At 41.7% G+C, this 24,614-nt stretch overlaps 1 protein-coding gene across 17 annotated transcripts in view; it reads left to right on the top strand.

Annotated features, from left to right (window-relative positions):
- NRXN1 (neurexin 1) overlaps positions 1–24,614 on the top strand; it is a 1,201,358-nt gene that overhangs the window by 641,416 nt on the left and 535,328 nt on the right. For all 17 annotated transcript variants that reach the window (XM_019497420.2, XM_019497419.2, XM_019497417.2 and 14 more), the window contains one exon: positions 11,391–11,510. In XM_019497420.2, the coding sequence (XP_019352965.1) occupies positions 11,391–11,510 (120 nt within the window). The remainder of the gene's footprint in view (positions 1–11,390; positions 11,511–24,614) is intronic.

The raw sequence follows: 24,614 nt of genomic DNA, 5'->3' as shown, positions 1-24,614 counted from the left end.
AGATCAATGTACACTCAACTTTATTCCAATTAGGTTAGTCCAGACCATCAAACTTCTGCACCAGATTCCCTATCAAATCAAATTAGTTCACTGTCCCACAGCATCCCAGGCTCCTTTGCAGGCTCTGAATAACACCATACAGGAAAAAGTGGGTGTGTGCCCACTCACAGGGGTCCTGGGGGTCCTGGGATGGGTGTGCAGGAACCTACCCAGGAACCCCCAGGCCACTGCAAGCAGGCACTGATCCATGGAGCAGATCACACTGCTGAATCCACTACTTGTGTACAGTTCACAGACGCCTGTGACTGACAGAGAGCTGGCAGGGGGAGGTGGAGGAGGCATGTGACTGGCAGCTGATCAGGGGTAGCCCAGCTGCTCAGCTGTGCTTGGCAATGCAGGAGCACCCTCAAACTGCTGGGCTGTGCCGGTGCAGGCAACCTGCATGCCCACCCCCCCCACCCCCCACCAAAGGGTGCTACCTAATCCACTTAGAGAAATCCACATAAGTTAGTCCAAATCCACTTTAGGCTTCTTGAATGTCTGTATGTAGCCTAAAAGGCCAGTCTGAATTTCCCCATAAATGCCTAAAGCAGGACATAGGTGTACTTTAAGTGTCTAAGACTGGAAGCTTTATCTTTAAAACTCCTAAAATTCCTAAAACACTAACCTCTTAAATGCCCAAAGCTATTCACCTATTAATGATGCCCTTCCACACCCCCGCCACCCTGGAGCATGCGTAAAGACACCCCCTGTGCCTAAATTCTCAGATGGGCCCAATTTACTAGGCCTGCTTTGACTATACTTAACATTCACCAACAGGAATGAATTAATCAGAAAACCTAAGAGCCAAGCCATTTTCACTCAGCAGTGTGGCCAGAGCATGCCTGTCTAGCCCAGTGGTGTGGATGATAGGAGTGCTAAGTTTCAAGAACATATTTATTCATTTAATGCAGAATACAAACAACCCTGGGAGGAGAGTCTGGAACTCATGCAGATGAGTACCTTCCTTGCTTATCCCTCTTGTAGATCCCCAGACTGTTACACTTTTTCCTGTATGGTGACCCAACTTCAACTGGGGACTGAAATGTGTGTCCTCACCCCCACTCATGATGGTTAAACCACTCTCCTCTGATATCAAAACTGTGTATTTGAACCCAGGTCTTCCACTCCCTGAGGGATTGCTTGAACCACTTGGCTACTATATAAAAGGTAGGAAGCAATGCCACCACTTCCAACTGTATTTTAAAAGCCAGTTCTTCAATCCCAGTAGGGATGACTTTAGTGCCTAAAGCTCAGGGGAGGTTTCAGGGCTTGACATAGGTGCCTATATCAGGGAAGTTCTTAGGTCTTGAAGAAAAGAGTAAAGTTTAAGACACAGCCCCAACTATGGCATTTCCTACTGGCTGTCCACTTGGGCACCTCCCCCTCTCCTCCTTCCCAAATTAACATACTGCTGGATGCTGCATCTTCTGTGCTTAGGTGCCTCACTTAAAGCTGCAGATTCCAATTCGGAAGTCAGGTGCCTAAAATATAGGTCCTACAGCGCTTAATGCTTTAATATCTAAGTCCATTTGTGTATTGTGTGACCTGAAGATTATCATCTGATCCATGGCCTCAAATCATCTATTACCTTAAAAAGTGCACACACACACACACACACACGCATTCTTCATGTTTTCATTAATTTTGTTGGGCTTTTGATTAGTATCAGATCAAGCTAGTAGGGTTAGCCTGAGATATTACATGGCTTACCACCTATTCCATACATACATCAACATATGATGCATGATTTTACAGTCAAGCTAGTTTACAAGTTAAATTTGAATCACATTTTCTGATTTTTTTTGGCCTATTTTTTTCTTATCCATCATTTAAAACATATCTGCTTATTCTTAAAAATAAAAAGCCAGTATCAGCTATATATTTAGACTGTGAAATAGAACTGAACCAGTCTCAAAGAACATATTCTAATAGTAAAAACTTATTCAGAATAAAATCATTACATAGAATACTGTGATTGTTATTAAGAATGGTCTTCATAATTTCAACCATTTATATTTTAAAAGAGGCAATAATCACAGTTATAAAATCAATGTCACAAAACCAGAATGAGTTTATTAATCTGTGTTACAAACAAGGCAGTTTGCATTCATTTATCAGTAATGTTTTGCTTCAGATGTTTACTGTTTGTAACAGTATAGACATTTAAGGAGCTAAACAAGCTGGCCTGGTTGCAAAAGTAATGTAAACCATAATTTCCCATATAAATTTGGGGTTGATTTTTCCTTTTAAGTTTACATCAATATGAAGAGAAAGTTTACGATTGTGAAAGCGCTTATAAAAAAAATAGCTGGATATTTTTTGAAGTAGGTCCTTGTTTTACTCTGTACACTTGCTTATTGCAGATATAAGAAGCCATTCATTTTTTTGTTCTACATGCCCAAAAGTCGTGTTCCCACCAAATTGAATTGTAAAACTCCAATCAAATTCATTTAGAGCATGACTGAGCCCTGCACACACATCCGTAAGGGCAGGAAAGTTGTGACCCAGCTTGTTTAAAAGAGATACAGAAAATCTTAGGTGCATAGAATCTAGAGATTTCCCATGCTGCTATTTTATAATTTCTGGATGACTGCCTAATAAAATGAAAGACAATCATACTTCCCTAAATTTACTTCCCTAAATACATGTCCTAATAGTGAGTTCTTCCTAATAGTCAGTTCTTATTCAGCCAGGTCAAAATTATATCCTGTATAATGTCTGTATTTCAGATTGATTTCCTTTAAAAGAAGACTAGCTACTCTTATTTTTATCAGCCAGCCTCTGAGGCTGTGTAGTTAACCTAGGCATTTATCTGGGATTTAAAGCCAATCCCTTTATCAACCACACAGAAAAACCTCTGAGCCAGGTTTGGAAAAGCTTCATCCCTGGGTTAGCTTACATGGCTGGGGTAGAGCCCCAGTGCTGATTTAACTCCAGATGGAACCTGCCCTCTTATCACTAAGAATGAAAGCAAAGTCATGTAAGTGCTGAAAGTCCTGACAACACCCTGCCCACGATTCAGGCTGAAGGACAAACAGTTCTCTTGCAAGTGTCTTGGAAAGGTTCCAAAAGCATTTTAGTGCAAAGAACAATGGGGTAGGTTACTAGGCCCACATGGCTGAGATGGGCAAATGTGAGGGCCCTGGAGCACAGGCATGATTTTGCACTGAAGATGCTCACACCTGTACTAAGCTAAACCAAGTGCTGGGAACTAGGTGTCCACCATCCAAGCTCATAAGTGTATTCAGGATTTTACAGAGTGGAGTGAGAGAGCAGTGACTTGTACTGCAGGGTGGCTGCACTCCCAGCTTCCACCCCACTTCTCCCCACTAGGGAGGGGAGATGATGCCACAGGACCAGTGGCTGGGGACTTTTTTAAAATCCAAAGAAGGTAAGAATTTCCTGATCCCTTCCTTTCTGTACTCAGAGGCATGCTCCCTTCCCGCCCTTACTTCCCATCTTCACCCCCTTCCACATGTGCTGCTGCTGGTATGCCTGCTGTTTTGGGGGCAAGGGAAGTTCCTGTCCTGCTCCAGCTAGGTTGTGTAGGGGTTTGGCTTAGCCCAGGAGGGTGGCGACCTTGGGGCATTTATACATGTGCTCCGGGAGTACAGGGGTGCTTTAATTAGAGTGGTTTAAAGAGCCGCTCTCTAATTAAAGCACTTGGAACATCTCATGTATCAGTGTCCCTATGCTTAAAAATGGCAGCAGGGTCACTTTGAGTAAAGCTCATTCAACGAGCTTTAGTTAAAGTGCCTCTGCCACCATTTTTAATCATGGAGACATTGATACACAAGACGCTGGAGTCTGCTGGAGCACGGTAATCTCTATGCTCCAGCAGACTCGCTTAATCTGGGTGTTGTGGCAGATGACAGAGTACACCCCCAGGGTGTTTTCTGCCAGGCCAGTACCAGGCATGGGGAGAAGGAACCCACTTTCCCAACGTTGCCACCACCGTGCCAAGGTGAGTCCAGTAGGGCTGTATGAAGCTTTGGTCCCTGATTCAATTCAGCAGATATTTGGCCTGATTCAGTGGCTGAATCTCTGAATCTGAATCAAATCAGAGGACCCTTTAATCTCTCTGAATCAAATCGGAACCCTCCAAATCAATTCAGAGAGATTTAGAAAGATTCGGAGATTCAGACATAAAGGCAGCTTTAAATTTTTTTTCTACATACCTCTAGGTAGCAGGCAGCCTGTGAATGCTTAACCTTACTAGCATGAAAATATGCTTAATGTGAAACATAAGCATTTACAGAATGTTGTGGTTGTAAATACTTTTCACATGCATTCATATTGGGTAAGCAGAGCAAGGCTTTAAGGATCACAGAATTGAGGAAAAACAGCTAAAGAAAAATGTCTGAAGTTCACACAATTGTTATTCTTGAACTTTGTGCAAACAACTCTGTTGTCAAAATTCAATGACTAGAAAAGATAAAGACAGAATAACATGCAAAATTTATCCCAGAATACTTTAAAAAGTGAACCATTTTATAACATGTTATTCAGAAAAGCCCATACCTGGATCTAGTAAAATCAATGATAGTTTTGCTTTAGATTTAGAAGTGGAATTAGTTCTTCACACAGAGACATTTTTCTTACTACCTCCAATGCTGTACGGTGGTGACACAAGGGAATTCTAAGCTACCTTTGCGATATACTTTAAGACAAGGGTATGAAAGACAGCTTAGGGGGCTGGATCCAGCCTATGAAGCCATATCATCTGGGGTTAGTGTGCGGGCCGGGAGCGGTCTGAGGCTTTCGGGGGCGCGCAGCGGACTGTGGCCGGGAGCCCGCAACGGTAGGGTGGGTACTTTTCCACAACGGACTAGAATTAGGCACGGACTCGTAGCAGTTAATTAAAGATTGTTTTACTTACACCGTAGGTGGTCGCGGTGCAGGCAGGAAAAACTTTCTTGAGTTGCAGTTACAGACAAACACAAGTGGAGTTTGCTAGGCTCCACTGAAGACACATGCACGGAGTTTGCTAGGCTCCGCAAAAACAAACACGACAGAGCTCTGGATACCCTTGACGAGCGCGCAAAACCGTAGATACGTCTTAAGAATTTAACGAACGAGACGGGAAGAGGTTGGTGGTTGATCAGGCCGCCGAACTCCTCTGAGACACACACAGAGTTTCTATTACTCTGCCGTGTGCTCAGAGTCCCCACGAGATGGTTGTGGAGTCCTCTATCACTTGGGCGGAAACTGCTCAAACCTCTTATACGACTAGCAAGCCAATCGCTAGCCGCCACGTGGGAATAATTTAGAAACAGCCAATAGTGGGAAACAAATTTACATACGGGTGGCAGGAACTCCATTGCACCGGGGTTTTCTCTCTGCAGCTGAGAATTGCACCGTGCAAAGAAAGCTCCATGTGGTGGGAAATAATTCTGCGGTGCCGAAGCGCACGCACAGTCATTGGGTCATAACATCCCCCCTTGCTGAAGGCACAGCTGAATTATACTACATGCTCATCACTTGGGTCGCCAGTAGCTCTTACAACGGGTTGTTGAACTAAATGGGTAAACACAAAATCAGACAATGTAATAAATTCGTCCTCCAGCGATTGAATCAAATAATAGCTGGCACAAATACATACACACATAATTATATTCATAATAAAGAATTGAACTATTAGGGCTTCAGTGGGCGTCATGACGAAGTCGCGCGTCAAGCCCTCACTTCTTTGATGATGTTGTCCTTCTTGGGGCTTCTCTCCACCACGCACTCTGAATTCCGGATCTGTGAAAAGAATTCTCTTAAAGCAGTTATTTCACTAATATTACAAAATTCACATGGAACCGCATGACAAGGCGGTCAATTAAACTCACTATCACTCCCAAAACATATAATACAGGTGTTTGAACACGACTCTACTCTGGACAACCCTCTCTTGTACACTCAACAAGATGAAAGCATTGAGGATTCGTCATCCAGTTCTTCTAAATAATGAAAACCTAACTCATACACCAGTTGCCATTGGCCTGCATCCCCTAAAATCCGAAGTTGCTGCTTATTGAGTCCAGAACGCTGTAGGAGAAATCCAAACATGAATTGCTCCTCTGGTGTTCTCTGTGGCAACGGTGGGAGATCAGATTCGCGATGTCTTGCGCTTTGAGCCTCGGTCGGGTATCGATGTTCCCGATCACTGGATATTCTTGGCTCCATCAGGATATGCAGTCGTGACAACTGATGAAGAAGATTACTCACAGGTTGGTTAACCATCGGGTTAAACAGAATGCAGAGGACAACGATGTTCTTTCGTCCATAAACTTCAAGACAGCTGTCTATGCCATGGATGGTTACTGGAACGGCTCCAGGGTTTCGTAGAAGACAGTGAGGCCATGGTCTTATTTGTTGGAGCGGTGTCAGTCCCAGTGTACATGTTCTGGGATTCCAGGAACAGTATGAGACTCCGATAATTGCTAGCATAAGTTGCTCTGCGCCAGTATGTTCTGGCTGTCCGTCATGCCATGCGTGGGCTTTTTGACCGATTAGTCCTGCAACAAGCGCTGGAAGTGGAATAGGCCAGTGAACGTTAAATGTCACCATGTCGATGTCAGTGATATGTCCTCTACTCCACAAAGCTTGTCTGACCAAGAAGCTTGCTTCTTCCCAGTTCAGCAGGTCAGACCCAAGTTCCATGACCAGACATCCCAACCATACATCTAGAGTTTCTTCAGGTTGGATTCTTGATTCTCTACACAACTCCTGTAGTTCAGTTCTGGTGTGAGCGTAATAGGCAGTAGCGACTCGGCTGGTTGTTGTTATAGGACGAACTGCTACTGCGGGAGTCGATGCTGTTATTGTTTCAGGCAGGAGGGGCGGATGCACTCCTCCGCTCGATTCTCCCTTCCGTCGGCAAGAAGGCGTGGTCGCCGGAAGCGACGCTGCGTCGGTGGGCTGTGTCACCGGCCGAACTCTCGCGTGTTCCTCCGAAGCTCCACCCTTCTCTTCCAGTTCTTCCAAGCGGTCTCCCTCTTGCTCGGCGCCATCTTGCAGTGGCGTCTCAAGATTTTCTTTTGCAGCCGCCTCTTTGACCGTTTGAACGGCCATACGCAGCTGGGCTCTTAAACTTGCATTTTGCTGCATTAGATCAGTTACAGTACGGAAAGTTGCAACCAACATTTTCCCCTTGTCGTACCTCGGGGCTACCCTCTCATCTGCAGCACGTTCCTCTGTCTCCAGATCTTCGCGGAGCTCGGATAGACGCTCGCAACCCCTCAATTTAGACGCCACCATAAATGGGGCGAACCGGTCGATCGGCACCGGTTCTTCACTCTCCTGAGCACATCGCGAGCAACAGGCACACTCCTGGGTGAGGGTCGGGTTTACTGTGCCTGGCGAGGGACACAGTCTCGAGGGGCCTAAACAGGACCCGCTCATCATTCATTATACACCCGAATGCCGCAGGGTGAAGATACACTTCCCTCTTGCTTGGGGCTCCGTCTTCGGAAGCTCCCTCTTCTCCCTTCAGCGAAAGATGTCCGCTGATAAACCTTTCACCCATTCCACCCGCCTGGTGGTAAGCGATATGCACCTCCAGTTCCATGATGTTTTCTACTCGGCGTTTTCCACTGCGCCAAGGGCAGTTCTTAACTAATTCTAGTTCCATCGTGCCTTCCCCAGATCCCATCCTCGTCGCCATGTGCGGGCCGGGAGCGGTCCGAGGCTTTCGGGGGCATGCGGCGGGCTGTGGCCGGGAGCCCGCAACGGTAGGGTGGGTACTTTTGCACGACGGACTAGAATTAGGCACAGACTCATAGCGGTTAATTAAAGATTGTTTTACTTACACCGTAGGTGGTCGCGGTGCAGGCAGGAAAAACTTTCTTGAGTTGCAGTTTCAGACAAACACAAGTGGAGTTTGCTAGGCTCCACCGAAGACACACACACGGAGTTTGCTAGGCTCCGCAAAAACAAACACAACAGAGCTCTGGATACCCTTGACGAGCGCGCAAAACTGTAGATACGTCTTAAGAATTTAACGAACGAGACGGGAAAAGGCTGGTGGTTGATCAGGCCGCCGAACTCCTCTGAGACACACACAGAGTTTCTATTACTCTGCTGCGTGCTCAGCGTCCCCACGAGATGGTTGTGGAGTCCTCTATCACTTGGGCGGAAACTGCTCAAACCTCTTATACAACTAGCAAGCCAATCGCTAGCCGCCACGTGGGAATAATTTAGAAACAGCCAATAGTGGGAAACAAATTTACATACAGGTGGCGGGAACTCCTTTGCCACCGGGGCTTTCTCTCTGCAGCTGAGAATTGCACCGTGCAAAGAAAGCTCCATGTGGCGGGAAATAATTCTGCAGTGCCAAACCGCGCGCACAATCATTGGGTCATGACAGTTAGAAGTTGGGGGAGATGGCAAGTGCGGTGGGGCCACCACCAAAATCCGAGGAATGGAGGATCTTGGGGTTGGCACTGTATCTCAGCAGTGAAGGGCAAATGACAGCTGGGTTAATCCCCATGGACATTAGCATCACTTTTCCCATTACCACTGCTGCTTGCCCCACCACCCCCTTATCTTGAATTGTCCCATAAGGAGCAAATCAATCTAGATCTAGTCCAGGGGTCAGAGTGAGTTTGGTACCCTTGTCATAAGACATTGTGACGTGCCACTAAGTAGAATGAAAATTTTAAGATACATTTCTACAACCAAAAATGAATCCAAATATGTCTTACCAATATAAAATGAATTTACACTGAAAGTTAAAATGAAATAAATCTAATCAATATATCAAGTCTTGCATGAAAACTAAACACAGTAATGCTATTTGTATTGTACTGAAACTGCAAGACTAGTGCTTGAAGGAGTATATAATAGCCTCTTGTTTTTTAGGTAAATAAAAATATCTCTGTAAAGTCTGCAGAAAAAATGAATCCATGATCATGTGTCTTGCAACATTTGTTAGCATCATTTAAACAGGTTCCTTTTATTTTTGCAACAAGTATGCTATTTTCACTTGAAAACAGTTATGAAAATTGTAGCCAATCTGCATGTCTTAACAAATACAAATTGAGAACAGTTCTACATAATGTACAAGAATACTCAGAATAATAAAAGCAATAGCAAGGATTCATTCAGGCAATTGTTTAATGAGCCGCAAAAGGTATTTCCTTCCTTATCCATGCATTTTAGCATTCATCGTTTTTTTTATTTGCCATTGTGTCATTGTGTTTTTTGTACTTCAAGTCCTTGTGACTTTTGTTCTACTTTCAAGTAGATGAGGAGATCTAACGTTGCATAACTAAAGTGTAAATAAATGCATGAATATATAGCATTTAAACACCTACAGATATTTTCACTTCATTTTTGTAAAGTTTCTGAGAAGCAGAATCTGGTGGGGGAAAAAAAAAGTGTGTGTCTTGTCAGTTATGGAATCCTGTCATCATAATACCTAGTTCTAGAAAGAATGATGTAATGCCCAAATGTTTAAAATGAACTTTTTGGACACAAAACTGCTAGAAAAGTGAAGTGGCTGTCCTTTTTTCTGAAAACAGCTCAACCACTATTTTGCTGTTTGTCTAAGATTTAAATTTAATCCAGTAGTTTTGGGCAGTTTTGCATACAAGCCAAACATACTGGAGATAATAAATGATTTTGGCTGGAGCTGTAATTGTACGTATACTCTATTTCTAATTTTAATCCTAAAATGAACTTTTGGGTCTGAATTCAACAAGATATTTGAGCATATGTCTAAATGTATATGCACATATCAATCTTTTAGAAAGAAAAATAATTCCACACTAGGATCTTTCAATGGGCTTTAATTTAAATCAAGAGAGTATGTCCATCTCCAAAATAAGTGAAAACAAGGTTTATAATTTTAGAACCCTATTCTGCCCTTGATTAATGTTTGTCAGTGGCATGTCTGCATGTGTAAATCCATGGTAATATATAAAGTTCATGATCTGTATTTCAATCTTAATTCTTCCAGTCAAAGAGAAAGGTCTAGAGAAGAGGAAGATGGGAAGGGATAATATATTAATGACTGTTGAATTCACTGTATCTGAACATGACAAATAGCTAGTCAGGATGCAGCCATGCATTCACAGTGCTAATGCATTCATATCTATCCAAAGGGGGAAAAAAAAAAACTTTTAATTTTCCTTCATTACATGTCATCAGCTCAATTAACCATTATATTTGTAGAAAAATACTGGCAAATTACCGCTTTCTCATTTTGGCTTGCCTGGAGATTTATGGCTATTAGCATTAATTTGTTTGTGTTATATGGCATTTCTTTCTCTCTTTAACAGCAGCATGCACTTTGAATGATTTTCTTCTGTGTTTGCTGCCATTTCAATATTGCTTACTAACATGTAATATATTTTGCTTTTTTTTATTTTGCTGGCAAAGTTGCATTGATGAAAGCTGATTTGCAAGGTAGATAGCCCTGTGTGTATTAAACAAGACTGAAACCCACAATGCACAGTTGGATTTCCACACTACATGCTCTTTACATTTAGGAACTAAGGAGTGTTGCTTCATTTCAGAATTTTGCTATTTTTTTCTTCCTAAAATAATGTGATACACGAACCTTCATTTAACAGCATCGTTTGCATAAAGGCTTTCAGTCTTGATTCTGTTTGTACAGTGATTGCTTTAGTGCTTTGACTACACATTTTTAAAGGTTTTTTTTTTATTATTTTTATTTTTCTGTAGCTCTAGCTCTGATTTTCTAGAAATAGAATAGCTTTGTTTTTCATGTGCATGTCACATCTGAGCATGCCAGGTTATTAGTACTCTGTTTTTTTTTTATTTTTCTTTCCCTTAAAGGAGAACCTGCATGGGATCCCTAAAGCATGTGAATTAATACTTGCCAACATTCCTGCCAAAAAACCCCAAACTTCCTTTTTTTTTTTTTACACAACTTTTTTTACAGTAATTTCTGGGATTGATGGTACTTTGTAACTTATCTTCATTTCATTGCTTGTTTTAAATGTTCTGATCTTGGTTTTAGTTTCCTTAAGCTTTGTTTCTTATTTTCCATGGCTGGAACAGATTTTGCAGGAAAAACAAAAATAAGGTTTTCTGGAAAAAAAATACGAGGTGTGAGATGAAATTAACAGTAATTTGCTACACGAAGATTCCAAGTGACTAAAATTAAGTACTTCCTTCTGTTTGTGCTTTTTATATTGCTGCATTGAGTTGTGTCAATCTTAGAAGCAAACTGAAAGACAACGTAATATTACATGCCTCCACATAAACCAGAAAGTTTAAACAAATTCTACTTGATTATCGGTTTGCTCATTTGTTTGAGATGCTGTGTGATCCAAAGAGAAACATACAGCTTTGAAAAACAAAGTGCAAGTCCTTTTTCTATATGTTTTTACCAGGCCCCAGCACAACCTGCCAAGAGGATTCATGTGCAAACCAAGGAGTGTGCCTACAGCAGTGGGATGGATTTAGCTGTGACTGTAGTATGACCTCCTTTAGTGGACCATTATGCAATGACCGTAAGTATATTAGAGAATATCTCTCTGAAAGCCTTAAAGCTTTATGACAGTATTTGAAGCAAGTGCCTAAAACTTTATATTATTTTAATATTAGCTATTTAATTGAAATCGTAAGCCCTGAAACATCTGTGATGCCTGTAGAAAGGACGATAGAAGCATTACAGTATATACTGTGGACAATGATACTATATCTAACATTGTGAAATAATTTGGGTTTATTACATTTGATTGCATATCTAATGCATTGATGGTTACCTACTTCAAATGAACCTCCTCTTGCATAAATGTTTCAAATAGGTTTTTTTCCCTCTGATGTAAAAAACCTTTTACATTTTATTATCTTAAGTGATATTATAATTTTTTAACATTATATCATGAGGGCTGTAATTACTGTGAAAGAATTGACAAGGCTCATTATCTCTCTTTGTCAGTTTCTTTAGGTGACACACTAAGCTCTGTCAAATAAAAAGCACTCATAGTATTTTAGTTCTTTTAAATTTCAACTGAATAAAATCACATATCATGTTCCAAGCATTTGTTCCTCAAGGACAAGCTGAAATATGTTAATAATATGAGACCTGATTCACCAATTTCACTGGTTTTATGCCAGTCTTGTTCCATTGACCTAAGTGGAGTTAGACTGAGGTAAAATGGAAACAGTGAAGGTATGATTAAGGCCTGTGATACTGTCAAAATTTCTTACAATACATAAAACTGCATCCCTTTTGAGATGTCCAGATATTGTGAACTCTGCTTCTTTATAAGAAGTATATTTCAGTTAGACTCAGCATCTTGAATTTCATGGCTATCCGTACACATATCTTAATGAGAGCATGAATGTTATGGCAATCTAATCAAACAGTTTTGGCTACCATGTGTATTATTTTGGCTTTCTGGTCTGCAACAAGGTTCATGACTTGGACAACATCTAAACCAGCTTAGTAAGTATGGTGATCTAAAAAGACTTCTTGTTTTCCTCAAATGATGTGGTTCAAAAATGTTAATCAAGATTAGAAATTAAAATATATAGGAAACATATGGCAATGGGTTCTCATGAAACTCCCATTGTTTCTCATTTCAATCAAGTTAGAAAAGCTGTTACAATAGCCCATATCATCCTGCTTCTCCACAGTTCTAGTCTTGGCTGAAAATGTGAAGCAGTTTTGAAAGGAGTTTCATCATTTTTGGTGAAAGTTCAAATTCTACTGATAGTAGTTTGGCTTTTCTTATCTGATTATTATGTCTTTCTTTATTTAACGGTATAAAAAATATCTCAATCCACTAACTGTCCTATCTGACACATAGAATGAAATCCTCTTTCTGCCTTTCATTTTATATGCGAGTGCCTTCTAGTCTATTGTGAATTCTGAACATACACATGCTTTCCTGAATTAATCAGTTAATATGAAAAATTTTGTAATGGTATATCTGTTGCAGAGGAAAAAAATCTTGTTTATGGATCCATTTAATCAGTCACTTTTTTCTGCACATGGAGTGTGTGGGTGCCACATATTGCACTATTAACCAATTTAGTAGAATGTATTAATACATTTCTATTAACAGGGTCACTACTTCTCTGCAAAGACTCCATTGCATTTTTGTTCCTGTCACATTGCAGAATGTGCTGTATACAATCAGGTAACTCTGAGTGCACCCTTTCTGATGAAGGATATGCATATCTTTAGCATGACTACCAAAAGGATATTTTTGTCCAGACTGCCAGTTTTTAATAAATTTTCATCACAAATGTGAAAAAAAGCTATTTTGGAGATATACTTTCTGTTTCAAACCAGGATTTGAAATGCAATGCATTCAGCACAGCGCCTTCTGTTAAGTCCTCAGAGATTTAAATTATTTCTAAGGTTGACATTGCAGATCTAATGGGATGGGGTTTGTTATGGTACTAATCACAGTTGTTTTTTGTGCTAATCTGGATACTATCCATATGTTCATAGGCTTTTCAGTGCTGTTGTTTGGGAAAGGCATGATGGAAAGAATGATGATTAAAAGGCTAGTACAAGGTTGAAATGATGTTTACATGTCTCAAAACATTGAGTAAAGTTCTGTAATGTATCACTAAATGCCATTGATGTCAACAGAAATTTCGTTCAAGAAAGGAAGGAAGGGAGGATTTGGTTTACAGTCATTTATAGTAGTAATACTATTTTGTTTCTGGAAAATAAAATGCACTTTAATAATGTATGTGAGTGATTCTCAACTGGTCTATATTAGGATGGCTACACGGAATTACAGTAGCTGATGTTCTAGCTCATCCTTGCTACATAAGACAGTTTCTAAACTTGTTTATCTGTAAATTTGGACATGTGTACTCTATATTTATGAGCTGAAGTAAAACACAAGTTTTTATTTGTCAAGTGTGTGTGCACAGAATAAAGTAATAAAAACGATGTGTTAGGATAGTTTTAAAATGACCCCTCCCCCTCCTCCCCCCCAGTAATACAAATGCAAAACAATTGGAAAAATACTGGTGATTTGATAAGAGTAGCATACAAAATCACATCTATTTATTGGAAGTTCAAAGAACTAGAATAACCTGGGTATTTGCCTTTTTTGCTACCAAGTCTTAATGATCTTATTTTTGAAATTCACACAAATGACATTACTGTGTTTAAGTTGATATTTTCAGTGTGTCAACTACTGTGACCTCTCTTCACAGATATTTGACATGCATGCTGTCCCCAGTCTTTACTGTATATCTCTTGTAGTAATTTGTATTATTCTTTCCCTTACTTTCCACAGAAGAGAGTTCAAAGGAAATGGTGCAGGAATAGAGAAAAATAGACTTGTATTATCTATGCTGGCATACCAAATAAGATTGCCTTAATTTCCTTGCCCAAAAATGATACCCTTACTTTTGTGAAGTCAGTGGAATTTTTAATAAAATGGTTTTATTAACACAAGTTGGGGGATCAACTCAAAATGAAGAATCTGAAACACAGATTCCTCTTTCCCCAAGAAAAGTGTGTTCCATATGCCTTTGTTGGAAAGGAGGGAAAAAATCTCATGATTGCATCCAGGGAATGCACTCTCAGGGAGAACAAAGAAATTATCCATGGAAAGAGTGATCCATGTCAGCTTGGATCAGCTGTCAAGATTGAGACTATATTCAAAAACACCACTAGAATCAGAAAGAAAATATATGTCAAATGGGAATTTACGGGTGCCCGTTGTAGAAGATATACAATGTTTGCAGACTATTAGTATACATGATGGCATGGGTAGGGACATGCTAGAAAGTGTTGTTTCCTATTTACTGAAAGAGGATCAATGAACAGGCATTTTGACTTAAAATGACATGGAGGTTATCACTTTTTCTTTTCCCAAGATATCACACTTGGAGATGGAGGGCAACAATATTCTCTAGATGTGTTATGATGGAAGTGTTATATTGTTAAGTACAAAGCAAACCACTAGAAAATGTTCCTGCAAAATAGGATTATATAGAAGACTGTGCAAAAAGGACAGTTAATGACTATTCTTACAAATGGATGGCTGCATCTTGGCTCCTCTGGGAAAAAACATCATGAACATCCTAAGTATTACTAACAGCAGGTTGTGGAGTGAAAGCTGTCCTCCCAGGGTACTCAGCTTTTTTCATAAGAGCTGGGTTGAAAATGATTCTGGCAATAACAACGACAAAAAATAAAAAATCTATATCAAATGATCTGCCTTCTATAAGTTTATATCTGCTTTCAATACCACAGTCCATAAGTATAACCACATTAGTGAGTGTAATGTCATATTTGTGGAAACAAATACCACTATTATGGCATGGAAAATAGCGGACATAATAACATTGTCACGTTACATTAGTATAGAAATGTTGTGTGCCAAATTACAGGGCAACTTCAACACTGTCTGATACCATAAGGGAATAATATATCAGAGTTGTGTTTATGATAGTTTAGCTAACCCTGTGTCAAAACTGCTTTTAAAATCCTTCTTTCTAAGGGCGTAGAATTTTACCAGGTAGTTTCTTCTGGCTAGAAATGTGACATTTTTAGCCAGATAGATTGGGAAACTTCCTTATCTGAAACATGAATTTATTAAATGAATCCATTAAATCAACATTTTCTTTAAGGTTAAAAAAAGAGGTCTCTTCCTATTTTGATGCCTGTCTACCACAAAAAGCATGACTTTTAAGAAATGAAGTAAATGAAATAATGTTATAAGATCACTGTATATACATAGCATTTTTTTTCAGTTTTGTACAGAGTCACAGTTACAGTGCCTCATAAATATGATGTTGCCAATAGTTATGATTGGATTTGCTTCTAGATTTGCACGGGTGCAAATACAGTGAAAAATCCATAACATGTCAAATCTGAATTCAAGACAACCTGATGCAACTGTGGGATGTAGGCTGAGATTACAGCACTAAGGGGCTTGTTACATGTTACACTGAGCTGCTTAAATGTTCAACAATGCTAGTGTTAACTCGAGTTTAGAGCAGTCACACATTCAGGCCAGCAAGGGCCTAGAGATCTGAAAGGTAAGAATTGCCCCTGCCCTCCCATTCCAGGCTTCCCCCCTGCCCCCTGTGACTCCCCCAGCTCCCCCCGCTCCACCCCTGGGGCTTCCTCCCCTGTCCCTTGGGGCTCTCTCCTGTCCTCCCCACCCCTGGGGCTCCTTCCTTCCCTCCCTCCCTCCATGCCCCTCAGGGTTCCCCTTGCCTCCCTGACTCCCTGCACTTACTTGTGTGATTGCCTGCACTGTCTGTCCCAGGGGAGCAGGGAAGTAAAAGTAAACTTGCAGGGGGGGAGGCATTGCCTACCTGCTGCCCAGCCCAGAGAGCAGCAGCAGCAGCAGCTGGATAGGCTCCCCCAAAACAGACAGTTCAGGTAGGTACAAGTAAGGGTTGGGGGAGAAGGATGGCAGTGAGTGGGAATATGGCGTGCTAGGAAGGACAGGGCTTCTAGAACGGCTGCACCTTAGTGTAACATGAGCTGGGTAGCACAGATCAGAGATAATCCTGTCCTAGAGCAATTTTGAGCCACCTCCCAAGTGCTTAAAACTAGTTTCAGGTATCAATGTGTGGACAATCCAGGTGTTAAGAGCTCCAAGAGCCACTCAAAATTACCCTGTAACAAGGCTCTAAATCTAGGATTACAGGTGGGTCTGGTAGCACCTCCTATTATTGCTGAAGTCAGTCAGTCATGGTCTGCCTGAGCCTATGAGGCCCATCATGGTACTATGGTTAAGGTTTACTAACTTCTGTATCCAATAGCAAACAAGGTTGGCATTGATGCCTAGGCCTTGGCAGGATTTCTCTTGCAACTGCAGCTCTGTGCTGGTGCAGATTCTGTTAGTTCTAGTTCCCAGACCCTGATTTGAGAGCAGGAAGTCTTTTTTTCCCCTTGTTATTTCAATGGGACTCCCTGTTGGGCACAGGCAGTCTAAAGGAGGGACAAAGAGATTATGGGAGAGATGAGACTATGATTGAACAATGGGCAGGGGCTCAGTGGGGGTAATACTGAAGTGATAAAACTAGGATTTGCTGTGATTAGAATGAGAAGCCCAGGGAGCCTTTACGAGAGGTTGTTATGCTTAGCCACTTTAACTTAGCCTTAAATTTGTTTTAATATTGAAATCAGTGGGTTTTGTTTGAAAAACCTCAGAAATGGGGACTAGATTAAAAGGTAGGATAACAAGGCTGGTAGAATGAGTAGAGCACCAGTCCTGGGTGCCCACTTGGGGGGGGGGGGGGAAGGGGTGCCATCCCACAACAGCACATGCCCCTATTCTTGGGCACTCAGTACCCTTCCTCTGACACTTGTCACTCCCATGTCCCCTGACACTCAACAGCATCTCTGCCCAGGGGACTGAAATTGCTAGTTAGACTTCTGGGATTAGGAGAGGTAAATGAGACTGAGAGGACAGTAGTGCAGAAATGGCTGGCCAGAGACAAAAACAGGAGTTGGGAGTGGGGGGTGTTGAGGAAGGGATGGGGGAGGGGAAGTTTGCCTTTTGGTTTTTTTGTTTTCTTTTGGTTTAGTTCTCTTTAATAAGGGCTAGAAAAACTATATGCAGAAAGTGTTTAAAGCACATTCTTAAATATCAGAATCAAGACCAACAATTTAGGAATGCCTAAACTGAGGCTATTTTTTGCAACCATGCATGACCCCTGCTTTGGACTAAGGCATTACCACACAGTTTTGAATTACATAATCCCATAAGATGGACTTCCTGTGTGAATGAATCAGGGTCATGTGTAGTGAAGAAACCATTTACCTGTACTATTGCTTTATTTATTGCAGCATTGGAAGGATGCAAAAAATAAGTCAATGGCTGTAGGCAGAAAAAAAAGAGATCTCACTAATGCTGCCTTGGGGAATTGAATTCTGTCCATGCCTCTAGGGCATTTGTCCCTGTATAAATGTTATATCTGTTTGTAGCCAGAGTTCCTATGTGGTGGCAGTCAAGTCAAGTCACTCAAAACTTTTCACAGATGGTCATTAACGGTGCTTTTCTCATTTTCTGGGTGCCTGTCAAGTCTCAAACCTAAGCCAGCATGGCTCCTCATCCTGGCCTACATCAGACCACCCAGACTTGGCAAAGCTGCCCCCCGCCCCTCCATGTACTCCCTATCACTGGAGGGACTACTTGGGGTCATCTGATCCTCCATTTCCAAGATCTAAGCTCCTGAGTAAAAATAGGAAGTGCATGAACAGCAGGGCTCAAACTGATCCCATGCTGTTTTGCTGGTCACTCCATCTTGGACACCATAACTTTGAGAGACCCACATGTCAGGTAAAACTGGTTGAACAAGTTTTCCCTCACATGACAAGTACTTGAAGCCTAAGTTGGCAGTTGCAGGCTTCAGTCCCAAGTGGTGTAGCAGCAGGAGAATGCCCAGTACTGGTTGGAGAAGGAACAATGGCTGTGGGAAGAGAATGCACTCCAGATCTATCCAATGGAGTCCCATGTCTCTGTCCTAGTACCCAAAAAGGGACCAGTGGAACTTCAGGGGATTTCTTATACAATGATGCATTTTGTTCCTTAGTCCATGAATCTTAGTCCATGGATCAGGCAAAAGAAAGCCTCATCATAAGTCTTCTGACTGGGGAGGCCCTGAATTGGACCTCCCTACTAGTACAGCATGACAGCCCTATCCTGCAGGACTAGGAGGCATTCCTTCAAGAATTCTTCATATTGTTTGATGACTCCCATGGTGCCCGAACTGCAGAAGTATCATTAAGGAAACTTCAGCAGGTGCGGGGTACTGCTTCTGCTTAAGTGTCCCTTTTCCACTGCTGCACAGCAGACACCCACTGGACTGAAGTGGCCCAGCTTTGCCAGTTCTAATGGGGGCTGATGAAAGAGGTAAAAGATGAACTGGTAAAGGTGGAACCACCCCCCAGGGTTTGACGCTTTATGGACATGGCAGTCCAAATTGACCATCATCTCCAGGAACAGAGGGAGGAAAGAAGATATTTCCTACCCTCTCCAGTTACTCTTCCAACTGCTCCTACTCTCAAACCTATTTATATAACTGGGGTGGAAAATACTATTGCCTTCCTCCAAATGAATAGGAGTGATGCCACCAATATGACCTGTGTCCCTATGATGGGAGCCCCAGGACATAACCACCTACTGCCCCAGAAGAAAAAGCAAGGTAAACAAGCCAGCCCAGTCCCCATAAGGGAGCTCACTTGGGGTCATCACAAATTCTCTTTATCTACCCAATAACAGAAATCCACAGCAAACCTGACCCCCCCATAGGTCAGCCCCCATAATGGGGCTCAGCCTCCTGAAACCATACCCACATTCCCTGATAAATACCAGAATCATGGTGAAGTATTCAAGAAAAAGAATGCAGAGGTCTACTACACACACTGGGATTACAACTGCCCCATCAACCTACAGGCTGTGGTGAAGATCCTGGTGAGGGCACATTTATTTATACCTTGTCAGAGCCAGAAATTTCTGCTCTCCAGGAGTACCTGCAGAAAAACTTGGCCTGAGGATTCATGAGACCTCATCTGCTGGAGCCCCTTCCATGAAGAAAGGCCTTTGCCTCTGTAGACTATTGGGCCCCGAACCAGGTCACCATCCACAATCAGTACCCATTACCTCCTATCCTAGAGCTACTTGATTGACTAAAATCTGCCAACATATTAACCAGGTTCAACCTTCAGGGAGTGTATAACCCAATGTGAATCAGAGCTGATGACTGATAGAAAATTACCTTCTGGACTCAACATGGGCACTTGGGGTGTGTCTACATGAAACGTTTACTGTGGAGTTGCCTAATTAGCTCCACAATAAAGCATCTCCATCTACATATGTGGCCCTATTAGGCTGCAGTAAACTAATAAACGCTTCTGTTTGTTGGTACAGCAGCATTTATTTGCAGCATATTTAGCACTTTATATTTAGCAGCATATTTAGCCAAAGAGTGACTCTTACTAATATAGTTGTGGTTTTGGGAGCTTCTAAACCAGTTATTTTCAACCAGGATGCCATAGCACTTTGGGTAGGTGTGTGAACACCTATACATGATTCACCAGATAAACCCAAAGATTTCAATTGGTATCCATAGTGTCAAAAACATTCTGACTTGTGTTCTTTCTGAGTACTTTTCAACAGAAGAGTTGCTATATTATTTTTCTGTGGTCAGTGTGAAAGCTAAAAGTGAACACTAAGAGATGTAATTTCCTGAGGGGTGGCTTGAGTCTAAAACAGTTGAGAACCACTGTTCTAGACAGTGGACATCAATTGAACTGCCTACAAGGAAGGAGTTAGTGACACATGCCTGTGTCTTGTTTGACATGTGCCAGAAATCTGTATGCAAAGTATTCCTGGAGCCCCAAGTTTCTTCTCGCTGTCCTGCTGCTTGTCCTAAAGAACCGACCAAAGTTTGCCCCAGGGTAATTCCTTATCCCTGCAAACCTCAGCTCTGCTATCCTTATATCAGACCCCACAGCTGCATAAAAGGAATTGCTGTGAGATCCAGGTGGCTTCACCTTGGGTTGTGAAATAATGTTAGGTCCCCTGTTCCATAGAATGAGAGTCTAGAATATTACTCACCTGTTTACCACAGGCAATCAATAAGAAGACAAAAAACAAAAGGATTTATTATATAGGGGAAAAGAATTATACAAAACAAACTGACCATACATTTGAAGACAGAACAAAAAGCTTCCATTTCTTTCTCATCTGGGTACTACCTAGCCCCTGTGAGAGTTCTGCCATCATTTCCAGAGATGAGCCTTCCTGATGATCCTGCCAGACCTCATTGCTGGGTTCCTGGGCTTTCCTCATGCCTGGGAAAATCCAAGGAGCCCCCAACTGTATCTCCAAGATAGTTCCCTAAATGCCTCTAAGGCAGCCCCCCATCCCCAATTGTCATAATTGTTCATGAATCTCAGAATCTGCCAGAACTTCCTCTACGCCCTTGGGTGTCTGGAATTCCTCTAGCTAGTGCCCCATTCCTCCAACATGTTTGGGAGTGGCAACTATTCCTGCCCTAATAACACAATGGCCAGAGATACATAGCAATTTCACCTACACCCTTTTCCTTAAGCATGTATCCCCTCAGTTCCTTTGGTTAAACCATGTCCAAAATCATATACAAAGACAACATAATATAATCCTTACAGTGATAAAAGCAACACAAGTGATACAACATTATATTAACTTTTCAACCAGACCACACACACCATCAGTAAGACCTGTGTGACATCTTATAAACCCCCCAATTATAATGTGGTTCATGACTGTTTCATTCTACAAAAGTCTCTTTTACAACTTACAGCCCCTAGAATCTCAAAAGACAAAATCAAGGGATGGTATCTCCAGAATATAAGGTAGATCAGTGAAATAATGTGTAGGAAAGATTTGTGGATAAGGATTTTATTATTCTCATTCCTATTGTATTGAATGCTTGTGTAGTATTCAAACTATGAAAATGTATGCCTTTGGACTTGTAGTCCAAAATGAGAAAGGAGTTGTGAAAGTGGAAAATATTCACAGCCAAAATTATTCTTTGTCCACTCAGAAGACAGTGATCAAAGCTCATTGTTGATATCAAGAATGTAATAAAGTAAATGGTTCCATCAATGTATATTCATAAGAGCACACAAAAAAAGCACACTGAAAGAACATTATTGTGGTTGCAAAGTCAAGCACTCAAAAGTAAGGAAATGCAAGGTTTAAGTTTTCCTGCACAGGATTAATTTATCCCCTGGGATTATGATACCATTTTTAATTATGTATTCACACACTGGTTTTCCCCATATTCCTACTTCTTTCCGCGCAAAGGATGGACCTTCCTTGGGGATGAATTAGAGCTGTGCGATCTTTTGCTACCGCAACTGAATAGCCAGTGCTTAGATGTTGAGCAGCTATACAATATTTTATTTTCTTGTTGTTCTAGGCATGGCCCTTGGCTTTACTTAATGCATTCTAATCTCTGACGGAAGAATTATATACTTCCTCCTGGAAATTCTGTATGGTGCTCATCAATATAGTTTCTGAGCACTTCACAAATATCAATATAGTATATGCCACTTAAGATGCCCAGGGGTAAGTTGGGAAGCCATTTAAATCATGCAAATAGGACCAGCTGTTTACCAAAACCCATTGATTTCAATATTAAACCAATTTAGGGCTAATTGAAAGTGCCCAAGCATAATAGCTAAGTCATGTGGGTCCAGCTTACTCTCAGCTGCTCACATCCATTAAAGATTGTTACATTGGTACTTTAAGTATGTGTTCAGCCACTGCTCCCCTGTGCGTGCTTCAGTAAGACCCATTGCACTGTTAGTCAGAATGCCTTGCCTCCTAAAGCAGCTCCAAAATCGACAGGACCTAGCCAATTTCAGGACTGCTAAAAGAGCTCACTGACAGCAACTGAAGAGCTCTAACAAGGATAAACTGCCCACCATGCACATCATACAATTTTCTGAATTCTCTTTTCTTAATTTTCTTTTCACCAAAAGAACCTGCTGCAGGTGGCTTAGAGTGTACATTTATTTCCAAAATATACTCATCAGAAGAAGGATGGGTGTTTCTTTAGAGATGGGGAACTGAGGCAGTCAGAAGTATCTGGTTATATTGGGTGAACAATTTGAGTTGAGAATAACTGGTCTAGAAACTCCAAAACCCACAAATATATTAGTCAGGGTCGCTCTTTGTCCTGTAGAGCTGCAAATCAGAGACAAGACAAAGTGTGGTATAAAGGAAGAACTACCCTTATTCTCAAAAGAATTAAGTGACTTTTTCAACATCACAAATAGATTTTGTAGTAGAGCCAAGAATTTAATTCAGATATCCTGAGTCCTTCCCTATCTCATTAACCCACTGAGCATCCTCCCTTTCATTCTTGATTAAACCAGTGACCAGGAGCCAAAATAGTCAGACACTTATGTCTTACAGTACTTCTTCCCAGAAGTGAATTCAGGAGGTTTTGAAGTAGGGACTGGTACTGCAAGGTTGGCTGTACCTCCTACTCCTAACCTCTTCATCCACCCCTCCACCAGGTTGGGCAGGCTGTGTTGGGGTGGGGGTACAGACATCAAGGACCATTTTTTTACCCAAAGCAAGTATGAATTCCATACCCTTCCCCACCCTACTCAGAGGTATGTCCCGTGCCCTCCCCTTCCACCCTTCCACCACCACTGCCATTGTCCCTCCTGTCCCAGGGGTGAGGGGAACTCCTGTCCTGCTTCAGCCAGACTGCATAGGGGCTGGGCTCAGCTAGCAGTGGCAGGCAGGTGGGTTTCTCCTTCATGTGCCTGCTCCCAGGCTGGCAAGGAACACCCAGGGGGACCAGGAAGGAGGGAAAAACCTTCTGCCGCTGCCATCACTGCTGCCACTGTCCTGGGATGAGCCCAGGCCCCATGCAGCCTGGCTGGAGTGAGCTCCATTCATCCCCAGTACAATAGATACAGTGGCAGCAGCATGTGGGGAAGAGGGGAATGGGGAAGGAAGTGAGGGAACATGCCTCTGAGCATGGAGGGGATAGGAGCAGGGAACTTTTACCTTCTTCAGGGACTTAAAAAATGCTCCAGTTGCTCTTCTGCCATGTGGTCAGAAAGAAGGGTGCAGCTATGCCATTCCACACCTTCTGGATCCACCCCTGCTTCTTCTCAATGTAGTGTTGAAAAATCCTAGTCAACACAACCAGGTAGGCTGTCACAGATTGCTAGTTACTAATAAAGTTACCACCTGCTGTAACGAGAAGGGGTGGAAAATTCCTGTGAGTACTTTTACAGCCACCGGATTTCTGTCTAGTAGCTGAGAATTAAAAATTTGCCCTTCATAACACAGCAAGTAAAATATTTCTTATGATTATTTTCCCTAGGAGGCTCATAGTGCACAGGAGAAATAAAGAGTGATACAAATAAAACTACAATGCAAGGCAGGTTGTTGAAAGGAACTATTTTGGGAAAGCTCAGTTTGCTAATTTACCTTAGGTATTCATTATAAACAGGCAGTAGGTTGGTGAAATTTGGCCTCACTAAAGTCAGTGCTCTAACTTTCACTGACTTCAAAGGGATCAGGATTCCACCTAATGAGTTTTTGCAAAGGCAGAATTCTGGGTAGAGTGCCTGATAGTTCGGAAGCCCTCGGGAAAGGAGGGAAGTTGCAAAAGGAATGGAGAGCAAGTGGTTGTCCAGGAGCTGTTGTTGGAGAGGAAGAGATGACTCTTCAGGGAAAGCTGGGAGAGTGTTAGGAAGTTCAAAGGAAGAAAATGACAAAGGAAAGGAAGCAAGTCCAAAAGCTATTGGAACAAATGTCTTTCATCCTATATTTGTTTGCCTAACATTATTTACAAAGAGTCCTAATTAGAGTGATCTTTTCAGCAAATGTCAACGGGACACATACTATGGTCAGGTATAGATCTGCAGCATTTTTATAAGATTTACAAGATCTGAGCCCAAGATTTATTGTGACAGATATTTTTACTGTTTTGTGGACATTTTGGAGTAATTACTGTCTTCAGGTTTTCCGTAACACTGTTTCATGAGTTAAAGCCTTACTCATACTGATTGACTGAAAGCAAGTCCTAGAGTAATCAGTTTGGTATTTTATCTAAAGAATATTACTGGGATATTTTGATATCAAGTGATTTCCATA

Source organism: Alligator mississippiensis, chromosome 1, assembly GCF_030867095.1.
Source record: "Alligator mississippiensis isolate rAllMis1 chromosome 1, rAllMis1, whole genome shotgun sequence".
NCBI lineage: Eukaryota > Metazoa > Chordata > Crocodylia > Alligatoridae > Alligator > Alligator mississippiensis.
The sequence above is the reverse complement of the archived record's forward strand: the minus strand, read 5'-3'. Positions and strand labels throughout refer to the sequence as shown.